An 18,495-nucleotide genomic window follows, 5' to 3' on the forward strand; every position below is an offset into this window, starting at 1 on the left:
AATTAGCTATATATAACTTCCATTATAATATAATGAAACCGCGATATGGAGATAAAATTAGAATTGCATATATGGATACTGACTCTTTCATTTACCAAATTAAAACTAACAATATTTATAACGATATAAAAGATATGAATGAGTATTTTGACACCTCAAATTATCCTGAAAATAATTCTTTATATAGCACACAAAATAAACACGTTTTGGGTAAAATGAAAGACGAATTAGGTGGAGTTCCTATGATTGAATATGTTGGGTTACGAGCAAAAAATTATGCTATAAAAACTGGTGAAAATAAAGAATTGAAAATATGTACAGGGATCAAGAAAAATATAGTTAAAGAACAAATTACGTTTAACGATTATAAATCATGTATATTTAAAAACGAAACGATCTATAAAACACAATTTGAAATTAAAAGTAAATACCATAATTTAACAACAAATCAGGTGACAAAATTAGCGTTAGATCCGTATGATGACAAAAGAAAAATTTTAAATTGTAATATACACACTGTTCCTTGGGGGTATTATAATAATAAAGATGTAAAATGTACGATTTGTATATTGTAAATACGATATAATTTTTTTTGGATATATTAGTATTAAAAAATATGTCACAATCAGTTCGAGAACAAATAGTTGCAGAATTACATAAAAGTGCAAGACGAAACTATCCTCGAATACCCGTTATAACGAAAGGGATTCATGATTTATGGCAAGCTGATTTAGTTGAAATGAATAGTGGAAAATTGAAAGGTCTAGCAAAAATTAATCGAAATTTCAAATATTTATTAACTGTGATAGATACATTCTCTAAATATGCTTGGGCTATTCCTGTGAAAAATAAAACTGGGAAAGAAATTACACAAGCATTTATAACAGTACTGAGAAAAGCAAACAAAAGCCCTAAATTTTTCCAAACTGACAGGAGTCGAGAATTTTATAACTCAGAGTTTCAGAAGGCGATGAACCAAAATAACATTAAACATTATTCCACGTACAGTGATGTGAAAGCAAGTATTATTGAAAGATTTAATAGATCATTACGTAATTTAATGTGGAGAAAATTTACACTGCAGGGAAATTATAAATGGATTGACATTCTGCCGGAATTACTACATAAATATAATAATACTATTCATTCCACTATTAAAATGAAACCTATCGACGCTATTAAAAAAGAAAATGAAAAACATCTATTGACAAACATCTATTGCAAAAAGTTTTCTGTGATAAAAAGAAAAAGTAAATTTAAGATAGGTGAATATGTAAGAATTAGTAAACTTAAGCGTCCTGGTTTTGATAGAGGTTTTACACGCAATTGGAGTACAGAAATTTTTCGAATTGCTAAAGTTTTCTTCACTAATCCTCCGACATATCACTTAGTAGACTCAAATAATAAACCTATTGAAGGAAGATTTTACGGACACGAATTACATTTAACGAAATTTCCAAAAACATATTTAATTGAAAAAGTGTTGCGAAAGAAAAATAATAAGGCCTATGTGAAATGGTTAGGTCTGCCAAAAAGTGAAAATTCTTGGATCGATTTAAAACATACTATATTGTAAAAAAAGAGAAGTCAAGAATTTATAGGTGAAACATGTAGTCACAAGTATTTTAAATTATAGAGATGGAATGGAAAATTCCTTTTACATGTATGGTAGCAGGTCCTACAGGTTGTGGAAAATCATATTTTGTTAAAACATTTCTTGACCATTATAGTAAGTTATTTAAAAATATTGTATGGTGTTATGGTGAATGGCAACCGTTGTATGATACTCTTTCAAACTGTACGTTTAAAGAAGGTTTACCTCAAAATAATGAATTTCAAGCACATGAGGGTCCACATCTTGTCATTATAGATGATTTAATGCGTGAGTGTGACCATCGGATTGTAGATATATTTACTAAGGGTAGCCATCATAGAAATATAAGTGTAATACTTATAACACAGAATATTTTCCATCAACAAAAAGGAATGCGGGATATTTCGTTAAATTGTCATTATATTGTTTGTTTTAAAAATCCTAGAGACCAAGCTCAAATTAATTATCTCGCACGACAATTGTATCCAGGTAATACAAAATTTATTCAAGAAGCATATCAAGATGCAACTCGAATTGCACATGGTTATTTACTCTTTGATTTAAAACAAAATACTCCTGATGAGCAGCGAGTTCGAACAAATATCTTTCCAACAGATTCTTTTAATTATGTTTATGTACCTGTAAAAAAATAATAATTGTAATATGGTTTATATTCTAACAACTATTTGTGCTTTAATAGCCGTAAAAAAATGATTAGTAAGGAAAATGCACATATGTTAAAACTTTTAGCAAAGTCAAAACCGAAAGCACGCAAGGCAATTTTACAAAATGCAGATCCTGATTTAATTCGTTCTATTTGTGAATGTTCCTATAACGTATTACAGGGAAATGTTCCATTAAATAAAATAGAGATAAATAAGCTAAAAAAATATAAAAAGGAACTGAGATATTTGGTGAAAAAAGGTCCGTCATTAAAACAAAAGAAAAAACGAATAATTATACAAAAAGGTGGTTTTCTTACTGCTTTGCTTGCACCTATTATTGGAGGTATACTATCTAGTTTAATTAAATAATTATGCAAAACGCACAAAAACTTATTTTAATCGCACCAGAAAAATTACATCATTATCAAACGATATCTAATCTTGATGATGAAATGAAACAAATTTTAAATAATAAAAGTTTAAATGCAGAAGAAAAATGGACAAAATATAGAGGTCTTACAAAAATATTTAAATATAATTCAAAAACCGGCAGCAGTTACAACAACAGCAACAACTACTATGGAGGAAGAACAAGAGGACGAGGAGGAGGAAGAGGAGGATGATGAAATAATATCTACTCTCCCTGAAATTTGTAAACGTAAAGCGAGACCTTTATTACGTAAATTGAAACAAAATCCAAATATTCAATGGGACGATAATGGAAATGTGAATATTAATAATAAATTAATTCCAGGTGCAAATATAGTGGATTTGATATCCGATTTTGTTAGATGTCGTAAGAAAAATATTTCAGTTGCTGGCTGGAAACCTTTTGCTACGTTATTAGCAAAAGCCAATATACCCTTAGAGTACATTGGTAATCCTCAACGAATAGATTATATTAGAAAACTAACAGAAGACGAAGAAGACGAAGAAGATGGTCCTCCACCCCGTAAACGCAAATGGTGTACTTATAAGCAATAATAATAATATTCTATTGTAATCTATTGATATTTTTAAGTATATAGAAAGAAAGAAAGATGAATGAGCCCTACCTCAATTATTACATATATCAAGCAGGAGGTAATTATAACGTGTATAGAGGTACAGCATATCAAGAAGGTTATGGCATTGGTAGTTTTCTAGGAGGTTTATTTCGTACTGTATTTCCTTTATTAAAACAAGGTGCAAAAACTGTTGGTAAAGAATTGATACGTACAGGAATTAATGTAGCAGGAGATGTACTAGATAATAATAGACCTATTGAAGAGTCTTTGCATGATCGATGGCAAGAAGCTAAAATAAAGCTCAAAATAAATTAAATCAAGTGTTGGAAGGATCTGGAAGAAGAAAAAGAAAGAAAGTTCATTTTAGTGGTGGTGCTGGTGTGAAACGGATAAAAAGATCCAAAGATATCTTTGATTGATTAATTATGGAGCAAAGTGATAGTTTTTATCTCACACTTCCTAGCAATAGTTCTATGGAATATTTTCCTCAAAATACTCTTGCTTGTTATACTACTAAATTATATCAACCTATTGTACTGGAAAAGGGAGTGTGGGAAACAGCTGTTGTTGAAGTACATTAAACAAGTTCATTTCAGAATGTTTCCAAATATACAAATAATATTTATTACCGTCTCATGAATACAAAAAGCTGGAACATAACTAAAATCTTACCAGGCCACTATTATAATGTTGATGATATTCTATCTCAAATTAATCATAAAAGTGATATATTAAATTTACAATTAAAAGTTAAAGCATCAGTAAAACGAATTGAAGTCAGCAGAGTAATAAAAGATCAAGAGAAGCATATAGAAGTACGCCTATCTCCTGAACTAGCCCGAATACTAGGTTTTGATCATATTCAGCAAGAAGATATGGCAGTTGTTCATCATGCTCGTTATCCACCTGATTTACAAAAAGCGCTACCTACACTTATGTATATTTACAGTGATATTGTAGAACCACAAATGGTGGGTGACACCGTAGCTCCATTGTTACGTATTATAAATACAAATATTACAGAGCATGGTATTAATAATGTACATATTTTTGATAATCCTCATTATGTCACTGTGCAACGTAAACAATTTGATCAAATTATTATTGATTTAAGAGAAAGTACAGGTAATCCACTTCCTTTCCAATATGGCAGTGTATGTGTAAAATTACATTTTCGTAGACGTAATATGGTATTGTAAATTTTACCATGTGTGAATATTAATAGTAAGAGAAAAATGCAGTGTGAGTGTATGAAATCAGAATTAGATTTATTTGCTGGTTTACCCACTCAAACCAGTATTATAGGTAATAAAATAGTTCCATATAAACCTGTGGTTTCAATAGCTGATAATGCACCAATAGAATTTGTAGTCCCCGGTCATGGGGATGACTATATTGACTTACCGCACACAATGTTATATGTTAAAGGTAAAATTACTAAATCAGATGGTTCTAATTTAACTTCTGCCGATAAGAAAATCGGCCCTGTAAATGATTTTCTCAATGCAATGTTCAGTGAAGTGCAATTATATTTAAATAATCAAATTATTTCCTACTCTTCACATACATATCCATATCGATCGTATATTGAAAAACTACTAAATTATAATGCTGAAGCTAAAACAACGCATCTTCAAACATCAATGTGGTTTAAAGATACTGCAGGGCATATGGACAGTGTGGTCGATGCTAATGTAGGATTTAAACAACGTTTTCTTCTCACTGCTTTAAGTCAGTCATTTGAATTATTGGGTTATATTCATGCTGATATTTTCAATCAGGAGAAATTTTTACTGAATGGTGTACAATTGCGTATTAAACTAATTCCAGCTAAACCTACATTTTGTCTAATGGGTGACGCAAATGCTGATGGAAAAGTTGTAATTACAGATGCAACATTGCTTGTGAAAAAGGTTGATGTATCACCAGCAGTTAAAATAGCACAAAATAAAGTATTACAAAATCCTAAATTTAGAATAAAATATCCTATAACAAAAGTGCAGGTGAAGACAGAGACTCTGCCACAAGGAATTATGGATAGTACACTTCCAGATCTGTTTTCAGGCATAGTGCCTAAACGTATTATTATTGGTTTTGTTACTAATGCTGCTTTCAATGGTACTTATCAAACAAACCCATTCAATTTTCAACATTTTAGTATGTCATTTTTTACATTGTATGTTGATGGAAATCCAATGCCCTTCAAACCTTTACAACCAGATTTTGATAATAAGCTATATGTACAAGCATATTCTACGTTATTTACAGGTTCAGGTATTTATTATTCTAATCAAGGTAATAATATTTCACTCGCTGAATATCCTAATGGTTATACTCTACTAGTGTTTGATTTAACTCCTGATTCAAGCGCAAGTGCTGCATTTCATACTAGTCCACAACGACAAGGAAGTGTACGTTTAGAGGTTCATTTTAAAGAAGCACTGCCATCTCCTGTAACAACAATTATTTATGGTGAATTCTCTTCAGAATTAAAAATTGATTTCCAGAGAAAAATATATATTAATTAAAGAAAATGTTAAATACAATTGAGCTTTATGAAGCATTACAACAAAATTTGCCTAAAGATCATTTTATTGGTGTGTATGCTGCTGATGAGTTACCTTTGTTTATTCATACATTTCCAGCCGCCATAATTATAAACACTGATTCTAGTGATAAGCCTGGTGAACATTGGGTTGCTGTTTATATATCTAATATGTGTGTGGGAGAGTATTTCGATAGCTATGGTATACCTCCCTATATACAACATCATATAAGGTTTTTAAAACGAAACTGTCTGTATTATACATGGAATAATAGACGTATTCAAGGTGATTTATCTCAATTTTGTGGACATTACTGTTTCCTATATCTAGCATGTCGTGCATCTGGGTATTCAATGCAGGATTTTTTAAACAAATTCTCACTCACTACTGTTGATGCTAATGATATTATGCTTTATTCATTTATGAGAGTATGATGATGTTATTTTTTTAAACTCCGCCATTGCCGGTCCCAAGCCCTGGATGAGAAAGGAGGAGGGTTGGGGGTGTTCCTACCCCCGTAAAAGAAAATAATGTTGGGTTGGAAACGAATACACCCCTATTCTCTGCTATGTTAAAATAGGGGTTGAATCCAAAACGAATACACCCCTATTCTATGCTATGTTAAAATAAGGGTTGGAAAACGAGTTCACCCCTAAAAATGGAGGTTGTAGTTTTATGTGCTCTTCTATCTGTTCGTAATTAACATACATAGGGGTTGGAATGAATACACCCTTGCTATGTTACGTATTCTTATGTATTATCTGTTCATAGTCTCAGTGTACTTTCTGCTATGTTAAAATAGGGGTTGAAAACGAATACACCCCTTAAAATGGAGGATGTTGTGTGTTACGTAGTCTCAGTGTAATTTCTGCTATGTTAAAATAGGGGTTGGAAAATATGCCATGTTCTTTTGTTAGCTGTGCTATGTATTATCTGTTCTGCTGTGTGTTCATAGTCTCAGTGTAATTTCTGCTATGTTAAAATAAGGGTTGAAAAATATGCTCATAAAAGGGAATGAATACACCCTTGTTATGTTATGTACTCTTATGTGTTATCTAATCTTCACTATGTTTCGTAGTCTCTGTCTGATGTGCTATGTTAAAATAGGGGTTGGAAAATATGCTCATAAAAGAGAACGAGTACACCCCTAAAATGCTGTGTGTTCATAATCTCAGTGTCATTTCTGTTATGTTAAAATAGGGGTTGGAAATTATGCTCATAAAAGGGAACGAGTTCACCCCTTAAAATGGAGGTCATAAAAGGGAACGAGTCTTATGTATTATCTTGTTCTGCTGTATGTTCATAATTTCTGCTATGTTAAAATAGGGGTTGGAAAATAAGCCATGTTCTTTTATTAGCTGTGCTATGTGTTATCTGTTCTGCTGTGTGTTATATGTTCGTAGGGGTTGAAAACGAGTACACCCCTTAAAATGGAGGATGTTGTGTGTTACGTAGTCTCAGTGTAATTTCTGCTATGTTAAAATAGGGGTTGGAAAATAAGCCATGCTCTTTTATTAGCTCTGCTATGTTAAAATAGGGGTTAAACGAGTTCACCTTTGTTATGTTAGGTACTCTTATATGTTATCTGCTCTGCTGTGTGTTACGTAGTGTTATGTGTTCGTAGGGGTTGAAAAATATGCTCATAAAAGGGAACGAGTTCACCCCTAAAATGGAGGTCGTAAAAGAGAACTAGTACACCCTTTAAAAAGTGCTCATAAAAGAGAATGAATACACCCTTGTGTGTTATGTATTATCTGTTCTGTTGTGTGTGTTCATAGTCTCCATGTATTCTATGCTATAGTAAAATAAGGATTGAAAAATATGCTCATAAAAGGGAACGAGTTCACCCCCTAAAATGTGCTCATGAAAGAGAACGAGTATACCCTTGTTCTGTTATGTGTTCGTAGGGGTTGGAAAATATGCTCATAAAAGGGATTAAATTCACCCCTAAATTTGAGGTCGTAAAAGACCGTGGGCTCACGGTGCACGGTGCTCAATTTCCCAGGGGCTCCTGAGTTGTTCTAGTATGTTCCAGGTCTGAGCCAGATCGATCCATTTTCTACTACTTACTAGTTATTTAGTCTACAATATCGAACTCTGAATAACGAAAATATTTCTGTTCATAAATTGTGCTTTATGCAATGGGTCAGATTACCTAGAACGCATGAGGAGATCATTCATGTGACATATGTAAGCAATACTTAACACTTCGTATTAAATAATAAATTGAAGTTAATAGTAAATACATACAGGATGTTTCCATGACCTGAGGACAAACTCAGAGTTATGATAGACGATGACAAAAGGAGCAATTTGAGAATAAGAACAAGTGTCCGGAAGTGCGTGGTTTCGGAGATAGAGACAACCAAAAATTTGTCCCGTGTCTGACCAACGTCCGGTCACAAATAATTATCTATAATTCGTATCTGAAATTTTATTTTTGTATGAACGGATTGGAAGCAGGGGTGGCACAAGGTTTGATCAATGCTTCCCATGGTCACGGCTCTCATCCAATTTATAGATAATGTTTTCGCAGACCCATGTTTTCTGCTCATCTGATTCAAGTATTAGACACCTTTCTACCCGAGACAACTTTATTGCATACAATTGATGATTTCTCGTCTCATTTTTTTTTTTTTGTCTCAGATGAACGAATTCTCCTACTTTTCTTTTGAAGCTACCCTTACAATAATGAAATCTTGGGAACGGACAGGCCGGTAGCCAGCCCTAAAAAGTAGGGGGGGCCCGGCTGAAGTTAGGGGGGCTCGATCCAACCATATTATAGTTCATCACTATATTATAGTTCATTTGCAAGCCTATCGTGAAAATTTTAGAGGGGGCCCGGCCCCCTAGACCCCCCTGGATACGGGCCTGGGAACGGATAATGCATAATTGCCTTTGACCGGACCTTAGTCCGACATTTTGTTCTCGAGCTAAACTTTCGGTGGCCTCTATATCTAAAACAACACACTTACGTTCGCTTTTCCCTTGTTTCAAGTGTTTTCTTTATCATTGTTCATCATCACTCTGAGTTTGTTGCTAGGTCACGTAAATACCCTGTATATATGTTTAACAATATACCCCTATCACCAGTTTATATTATGTCCAAATCAAATACAGTGAAACCTCCCCTAACGGACACTTCTATGATACGGACATTTTTTTTTTTTTTTTTTTTTTTTTTTGTCCCGGCAAAAATATATGTTCTCTTACGGAACAAAACACTCTCTTTTCGGACACTCTCAGATACAAACGCGGACAGTCCTTTTTTTCCCCAAAACGTTTCAATAACCTGTTCGCAACGGACAGAAATTATTCGCGGTTCTGCGATATATTACAGTAGACAGAAAAGTCTTTTCCCCACAAGTGTATCTGTCATGAGTCTAGACCTGGTGAACCATCAAACAGAACAGCTTCAAGCTGAACTTGAAATATTTTTTTTCTTCCCGCAATAAACTGCTTTCTGGTGGAAATCCTAGAAAACCTTTAATAAGTAACAACACTCATACAGGGTCAGTCGTATAGTCAAGAATTCTATGCGTAAGATCTTCTCTTCTCTAACAAATTTAGTCCTTTTTCCTCTGGGCCTTGCATGGTAACAAAACAAACATTGTTTGTTTTACACAGTCTTGGGAAGTAACGTAACGCAAGTAACGCATTACTTGTAACGAGTTACTTTTTAAGTAACGTTTCCTAGTAACGCGTTACATGTTTTCCAAAGTAACTGTAACGGTAAAGCGTTACAAATTTTTAAGTAACGTACCTAGTTTGCGTTACTTTTTCCACGTTACATTTCGGATGAGTAACTACAATATATGTATATATTTTTTCGGAAACAAATGTTTGTTTCCTGTAAGTGAATTTCGCAGAATGAAACAATGGAGCATGAACTACGTATGTCAGTGACCGACAGTCACCGACAGACAGAGAAACAGAAAGATCGTAGTGCCACTTGCTGTTTTTGGAAGATGAGGACAGCCTCAGGGAAATCACGTGTACTGATTGCAAGCACCTGTAAGATTTTGTCGTAGATTTTGACAGCTCCAAATCAATACATTCAGTGAGTGAACTAGGAGCGCAATGATACCGATAGTCTACTTTACTTTGGTGTTGTTTTTATAAAGATGGAGAACGAAAATATTTTACCGTTCGAACATTCAAAAGAATACTTTTTCCTTAAGAGCTGAAGATGATGGTGGACAGAATTTAAAAGTAAAGTGTCTGAAGTGCCCCGGCGGAAAATATTTATCAACAACTAGGGTGCCATAGTTAACGATATATAGTAAGGGGTTAATATGAATAAACTGTGTTCTGATGAACAAGATTTTGTCGTAGATTTTGACAGCTCCAAATCAATACATTCAGTGAGTGAACTAGGAGCGCAATGATACCGATAGTCTACTTTACTTTGGTGTTGTTTTTATAAAGATGGAGAACGAAAATATTTTACCGTTCGAACATTCAAAAGAATACTTTTTCCTTAAGAGCTGAAGATGATGGTGGACAGAATTTAAAAGTAAAGTGTCTGAAGTGCCCCGGCGGAAAATATTTATCAACAACTAGGGTGCCATAGTTAACGATATATAGTAAGGGGTTAATATGAATAAACTGTGTTCTGATGAACAGGCCAACTTCATTACTAGAAAATAGTTTGCTGATGGTATGTAATATTGGAGTTCTTTCAGATCAGTTTGCTTATCCTAGAGTCCCGTTGATTATAGGATTTGAAATTCATGTATCGATTTAAAAAGCATGTATCGATTTTAGAGTTCCTGGCAAGGTTTGATTACCCCCAGTTCACGTGTTCTCATTTTATTAGTTGTAGTGTAATGTTTCTCTATATTCTGTATCTTAAATTTTACATAACAACATTGTTATAATTGTATAATTAGTTTAGCAGAATAAGAATAAGCAACAATTTTTTCTAACGCACAGGGATGAGCACGAGTCAAGCTAAAACTCGACTCGAATTTAAGTCGAGTTTCGAGTCAAGTCAAATGTAATATTCTCGAGTAGAGTTCCGACCCGATTCAGTTTTTCGCGTCGAGTTTCGAGTCCAGTCGAGTTTGATAAATGGCTCGTTTGTTTTAAATCGTCTTGAAATCATGGCCATGGTACACTGGAAAGCAAAAGCCATGAGAAATGTAAGCTAAGAAGTAATATGGAATACATTTAGTGTTGCTCACGAGGGGGGACACTTCTTGCATCTCGTCTCGTCACCCGATACGAGGCCACAAGAGATTTTTTATAATAAGCTCAGCTCGGTTCGGCTCAACTAAGAGTATGGCTCGAGCCGGCTCGCTTGGGGTGAACCATCGGTTCGAGCTGGCTTGGTTCGGATGTGCCATTTGCTCGGTTCGGATTAACTGAGCCGAGGGCTCTAGCCGGGTTGGTTGAGTGAGCTGTTAGCTCGAATTACTTCTCGGTTCGGGTCGATAGTGAATGAGCTGTGAGCCGAGCTGCTCGAGTCGTTGACAATTCTAAACCCGATCCAAGCAGTTTTGAAGATATTTGGCCAGTGCCCTGTAACTTTTAACAGTGTTTGGCTCGAACCCGAATACTCAACCTAGACCCTCAACCCAAATTCAGAAGCTCGTGAACAATGTCGTTGACTCCTAGACTTCACGACTACCGAAGTTGGCAATCAACTAGCTTTTTAGTATTCAAATATAAATCGCCTATCTTTCATGTTTATATACAGCGTTATAATAATAATAATAATAATAATAATAATAATAATAATAATAATAATAATAATAATAATAATAATAATAATAATAATAATAATAATAATATAATAATATTAATAATAATAATAATAATAATAATAATAATAATAATAATAATAATAATAATAATAATAATAATAATAATAATAATAATAATAATAATAACGCGTTTCTAGTCGAATCGAGTTTCAAAGAGAACTCGCTCGTGCCCATGCCTACGAGTTACGCAGTATGGCATTTTATCAATGTTACATTATATAAAAAATTTTCATATATCAAGTAAAAATTTGTCCTTGCATTTACATAAAGCGATTCAGAACGTGCAATAATAATAATAATAATAATAATAATAATAATAATAATAATAATAATAATAATAATAATAATAATAATAATGGGGTAGTAATAATAGTATGGAAAATTGAAGTTATATTTTTTCACATATTTAAAGTTTCGGACCTAAAAGTAACACGTTAATAACGCGTTACTTTCGAAGTAAAGTAACAGTTACTTTTTGAGGCAAGTAACATGTTACTAACGCGTTACATTTTAAGAGAAAGTAAATTAACTTGTAACGCGTTACATTTTTACAACACCCAACACTGGTTTTACAATAACACTTTTAAAGAGCAATGTTTCCTCTCTTACTTTTTTTTTTTTTTTTTTTTTTTTTTTTTGGGAAAAGCAACATTTTTACTTATGATACTGGAACAAGTCTGAGTTGGAGTTTTCCCGGCTTCCTTTTCCACTTTCTTTAAGAGGATTGTCTTTATAATTGGGGCTGGATCCATAAACATATGCACTCCTAATAACTTGCTTGTTCATCCATTCTGTCAATGAAGATATCGCACCAGTACGTATAAACACTCACACACACATGTTTCTTCCGCAACCGTACTGAAGATTCTCAGAGAACACTTGCTAATGAGTTTTATTACCCTTGTAGAGGAACAAGCATGCCTTTTTTTCCTAAACAAAAGAGTTTAGCCGGTTAGTTGGTTCCACAGCAACTTTTGAGAAGGTTCTGAGAATTTGAAATAAATTAAAAACAATTTCCCTCCCGCTTTCCCCTTCCATATTGGAAAATATCCAAACATCTTTGGCATTTTATTCTTCATCAGTTGATACGCTGTATGTGAACGATATATTAACACATCCCCCCGCATTACAGATATGAATTTCTCCTTCAACTCTCCCAATAATTCAAATGCGCAATAAATAGAGTATTTTCATGTTGAATTTTACTTATTTACGTTCATACATAATATATTTAGTTTATATTACTGCATAAAATTACTGTTGTGATAAATTAAATTTCTGTAACTTCTCTGTAACGGACACCTCTCAGTAACGGACCAAAAATTCATGTCGCATTTCGTGTCCATTATTCAGAGGTTTCACTGTAATATTATTTTTTTTTTCAATAAAATAAATAACCCCAGAACCTTCTTCTCTCCTTCTTTCCCAGGGCATGGCTATGAGAATATTTTGATAAGTAACTTGGTTTGATATGAAAGAAAACATTTTTATTCTTTTTAGTGTACTTTATTTTTCGACATAGCCTTCTTGAAGCTCAACGGATTTTCCCCAACATTGCTCCAGCTCTGCTATATTCCTTCGCGGAAATAAGTTTCTTCGAGGGTTTCAAAATACTAGTTTACTTACTACGATATATTTGACTCGATTTTTCAATTTAGGTTACAACGATATTGTATATCTGTGCGATAAATTACTTCTATTTTCTTGTAGTTATTTTGGACAACGGCGCTTAAAAGTGCACAATTGTTTTTGATAAGAAGAAGAAGAAGAAGAAGAAATATAGAATATATGTTGATTTTATATTGATAATCAGGTAATGTGAGTTGTTGAAAAGAAGATAGCTATTTTGCTTCGTTTGTATGGCAATATTTGTCATGCAGGTTTCGAAAATAAAAAGTTAATGATCGTTATAATATAATAGATTGTAGTCCTAGAGAGCTGCAGATTGATGAGTAGGAAGGATATGGAAGCAGCTCAGTCAATTTTTGCTCAGCGACGCGGCTTTTTCTCTGCTTTAGAGTTAGTAAATGCAACACCCCTCTTGTGCATTTTTTTCAAGAGCTCATTATCAAAAATGAAGTAAACTCGCTGAGTTCATATGCGAAGTCGCACACTTCCATTCGTCTGTCGGCTAAAACCAAATCATGGACTTTATGGGCTCCAGGACGTAGTGCACCTTCAACACCTGCTGTGTTACGCTTAAATTTATTTACTCAAAGTCGAATAGTTTCATAGGAAAGACACGAGTCACTCAATGAATTTGCTTCGCTGTTTTCTTTCCAGAAAAGAGAATTGAATCACACAAATTCCAACTTTATCCACTTTTCACTGTTATTCCAAACACATTTCTTAAGCAGCTGTCATACAACGAATTACTGTCATGACTACATAAAACTAATGACGTGAATATATATAACAATTGCGACCAGCAATAATTGCGATTGTGTGAAAAATCGAGAGAATTGTGATCATTTTCTTTTGCAGAGAATTTTTGCAAATTGATATTATAGCGAAGAGGACTGCGATAGCACCAGAGTTGGCGTGGGTCAGTGAAAACTTGACCCACTGACCCACCACCCACCGTGACCCACGACCCACCACCCACCATGACCCACTCTGACCCACGACCCACCATGACCACGACCCACCGTGACCTACCACCCACCATGAACCACTATCATCCACTGTGACCTACTCTGACTCACCAAAATCCATCTTCATCAACTCTGAACACGATCCACGGCCTCTTCTTTACTGACCAAAGAGTTTACACTTGTAATAAAACAAGACTGTGAAATTGTCACTAATCGAAGTTTGAATTTCTAGTCAATCGCTCAAGCACCACTCTGCTACAATAACGGTGGATCTGACCTTTACGATATAAAATGGTAAAGTGTTTGTCAGTGAGGAAATTGAAACAGTTCGAAGTGGGGGGAAATTAGTGTGAGCCTAAAATATACTTGTACTAAGAGAATATTCTTGCAAGTGTTAATTTCTGAACGCATTCCACAAGAAACTTCTATTCGCAGGAAAATACCCCTGTACAATATGGAAAAGGTTGTGGTTTCTCAGTTCACAGTATTTTATTCACAAAAGACTTGAAAAATCAGTTGTTCATAGGGTATAAAGGTGCTCGGGTACCCTATGTGAGAGCATCTCCATAAAGTAAGCTCATAATTGTAATTTGTGTAATCACTAAAACACCACGTTAAATTTAAGTTACAAATATGCATGATTGCAATTATTATGAATATTTATTCAAAGTAGTTTACCTAAAGCAAAGAAGAGAGTTACTAAAAAGTAGATACAAAGTTGAATAACACAAATAAGCCATTACTAATACAAGTATACATTTTCCGTAACTCGTAATTTTCCACCTTAAAACAAATCTGAAATCGGATTTATTTCCTGTTGGTAACATTTTGGCGGTAAATCATCCGCAGTGGAATGATGTCCATCCTTCAGCCAAGAAATAACTAGCTCGTCTATTTTGAGCTTGTCTAGCGGTGGGCCATTAACATTGATGAGCAACAAGTTAGACAATGTTTGAGCACAATCTATTTCTAATATCAGTCATCTGTAAATTCATAAGGGGAAATCCCCGTTCGCACTCTGTCGTTCAAATTGATAATATATCTACCCGATTTCTGCAACTTCTCATCGACAATCTACTTGTTAGACTTAAGTCTGATAACGATTTTTCTCGGTCAGTTTTGAAATACTCAGCAAGAAGTATCATTTCTCTATCACCATACATCTTTTCCATATCGACCATGTCAGTTGGCAATGTCGACCCATGTAGAACAGAAACTTCATCTACCACGCCTTTGATAGGGAATCTTGTGAATAAATGATCAATTAAAGCCTGATAAACTGATTATTTCTTATTTGTTATAAATTTAATTTTTGTAATTACACATGAAGGTTTGATACCATTACCAAGTTCCCTCCCCCGTCTAGAAAGCGAAAGGGAACGAGGTTTCTGGAAAGTATTCAGAGGTGAATGGGAATTTCCCTCCTTCTTCAACTTCAATTACCACACTGCTGTTTGCCATGTGCCAAATTACGATGAATTTCAATTAAATTATCATAGTATAATTATTTCCTTGTTGAATTATCAATACTTTTCAGTGGAAAAAAGGATGAAATTTCAAAGTTCCAAGTCAAAGCAAGTAGACCAACGTAAAGGGGGGGGGGGAAAGGGTAAAATTTTCCATACAATTATGCGTACAATCCAAACTTCAAATTTCCGTGTAATTAAGCTCACAGTACAAATTTTATGCCTATTTTTCTCACAACTTTATTGGTTGATTCCCTGTGCTGTGAGCGCTCCACATAATAAACATAAGCTTCAGCAATTATTATAGCAGAAAGCAATGGATATATGAAGCCAAGCACAGTATTTTTTTGTTTCTGAGATAACATCGATCGTTTTCGATCCTTTTTACAAACCAACTCACTACCAATTTTCCATATATAGAAATTGCCTTCCCCCACACACATAAAGGAGAATTTTAAAAAGTGCTAGGACACATTCTGTTTATTTTCAATAAAGAGTTAATACACTGAATTTCAGCTCCGTAAGTTTAACGGCTTGCGAGATACTCATTTTTTTCCCGCAAAAATTCGGATCCTCACTACCTCCTTAGGATATTATGCATTATAATAAAAGCAATATAACATCCCAATTTGGATTAAGGCCTAACTATATACCAAAAGTAATTTCATTTGACTTTGCAATTTGACCGTGATAATCAGGCACACATAGTTACATTCAATTTTTTATAAATAATTTATATATTACAGTAATTCAAAAATGTATTTTTTCCAGTAGTTAGCTCTAAAAACCCACAGGTCTCGAAAGCCAAGTTGTAGTGTAAGTCATATTGCTATTATTACTATCAAAAATATCAATATCCAAAAGTGCCCGGTTTTCTTTTCACTTTGTTAGATATACTCACCTCAGGTAAGTAGACAGAAACAAGTGGAAAAGAAAGGGAAAGGAAGGTCTTGAAAGTAAAACGGAGACAAATTTACCAGTCTTCAGAAGATACTCTCTACAATGCAGTGAGCAGAGAGGGTCGGTAGATCATACTGAGTCGGTGGGTCGCAGTGGGTCATGGTGGGTGGTGGGTCACAGTGGGTCACGGTGGGTGGTGGGTCACAGTGGGTCACATGCTGTTGACCCACGACCCACTGACCCACTCAGAAAACTTGACCCACCGACCCACTGACCCACTCCAACTCTGGATAGCACAATATTTATTGTATGGTTTGCTTACAAAACCGAATGGCTGAATCTGATTGGTGAACCGTCAATCGGTGACCAATAGAATTGCAATACTTTTAAACCCTTGAATAGAGAATACAATGATCGGCGACCCAATGCCATTTCAGCTCCTGGATTGGCCAGATATATATATATATATATATATATATATATATATATATATATATATATATATATATATATATATATATATATTTATATATATATATAGGGTCAACCTGAAAGATGTGCACAAACTTCGGGAGGTGATTCGTGACATCAAAAGAAGACAAATAGTCTTCTTATATATTATTGAATTCCGCGTCATGTAAGAATGACAGGCGTGTCAACTTGAAATCGAAACTGCAATCGTGAAAATTGGAACGAAACAGAAAGGTGTGCACATACTTCGGGAGGCGATTCTTAACATCAAGAGAAGACAAAAAGTCATCTTGCATGTTGTCAAATTCCGCGTCGTGTACGAGTGACACTGTGCACATCTTTCTGTTCCGCTTCAATTGTCAGGATTCGAGTTTCGATTCTAAGTTGGCACTCCTGTAAGTCGTACATGACACGGAATTCGATAATATGCAAGAGGACTTTTGTCTTCGTTTGATGTTACGAATCACCTCCCGGAGTTTGTGCACATCTTTCAAGGTAAAATGAAACACAAATGTAGTTTGATTTAGCCTACATTACGAGATACTCTCTCAGGTACTGTGAAACTCATAATTCACGACATTGTTGTAATATATTTTGTTAGTGGAAAACTCGAGATATGTAGGCTTCATTTTGTTTCTGATATTGTTACTAGTTTGTATAGTTTTTCCACCTATTATTCTTAACACTAAACTAGAATCAAATCACTACACTACACTAGGATTTTAATCTCATAACACTACACTAGAATCAACAAGAATATAATTATCTCTAGGGATGCGTTCGAGACGAGACGAGATAGAATTTTCGTGACAATTCAAGTCGAGACACAGCTTTTCCAATAGAGAACTATACATTTTTCGAGTCGAGACATCACTTTTACAGCATACTTTCGAGATGAGACAGCCTCAAATCTTGTCTCGTGCTCATCCCTAATTATCTCTTAATATATTAAGTTAGAATTCAAACGATCTGTTCAACGCAAGAGAAACGGGTTCAAACCCGGGTCCAAACAAATACTCTCCCGCACCCACGTAGTCGGCGCGCATGACAACTCTTACCAACTCTATACTCATTGCTGGTAACTGTCATCTCTTACCTCTACAGCTGTGTGAGGTAGGCTGGAAGAAGTCACGTTGAAGGACAGGGCTTCGTTCCAAACTGGATTCGTGGTACATTTCCTAGCAGCCGTCTTCTTCTTTTTAACTCGTTTCCCACCGCTCATTAGGTACACCTTTACAAAAGGATCTGAAAATAACAACTCAATGTAGAATATATCTGAATGATGGAAACTAAATGTTTATAAACAGATAATTTGTTTCACAACAGAAATGTTGATAACAATACTATAATAAATATAAATATTTTTATGTGTAGGCTACATCGTTGAAAACTACTTCTAAATAAATAAATAAATAAATAAATAAATACCACCCCTAGTCCTCCGCTAGCCCCTTTTAGCTGTGTTCCATGTAACAGAAGGGATA

At 34.4% G+C, this 18,495-nt stretch overlaps 1 protein-coding gene across 1 annotated transcript in view; it reads right to left on the reverse strand.

The window, feature by feature from the left end:
• Sytbeta (Synaptotagmin beta) overlaps positions 1-18,495 on the reverse strand; it is a 506,258-nt gene that overhangs the window by 33,653 nt on the left and 454,110 nt on the right. The window contains exon 7 of the mRNA XM_081753867.1: positions 18,108-18,256. Within this exon, the coding sequence (XP_081609993.1) occupies positions 18,108-18,256 (149 nt within the window). The remainder of the gene's footprint in view (positions 1-18,107; positions 18,257-18,495) is intronic.

The sequence above is a fragment of the Thermobia domestica genome, chromosome 3, assembly GCF_964235325.1.
Source record: "Thermobia domestica chromosome 3, izTheDome1.hap1.1, whole genome shotgun sequence".
NCBI classification, from domain to species: Eukaryota; Metazoa; Arthropoda; class Insecta; order Zygentoma; family Lepismatidae; genus Thermobia; species Thermobia domestica.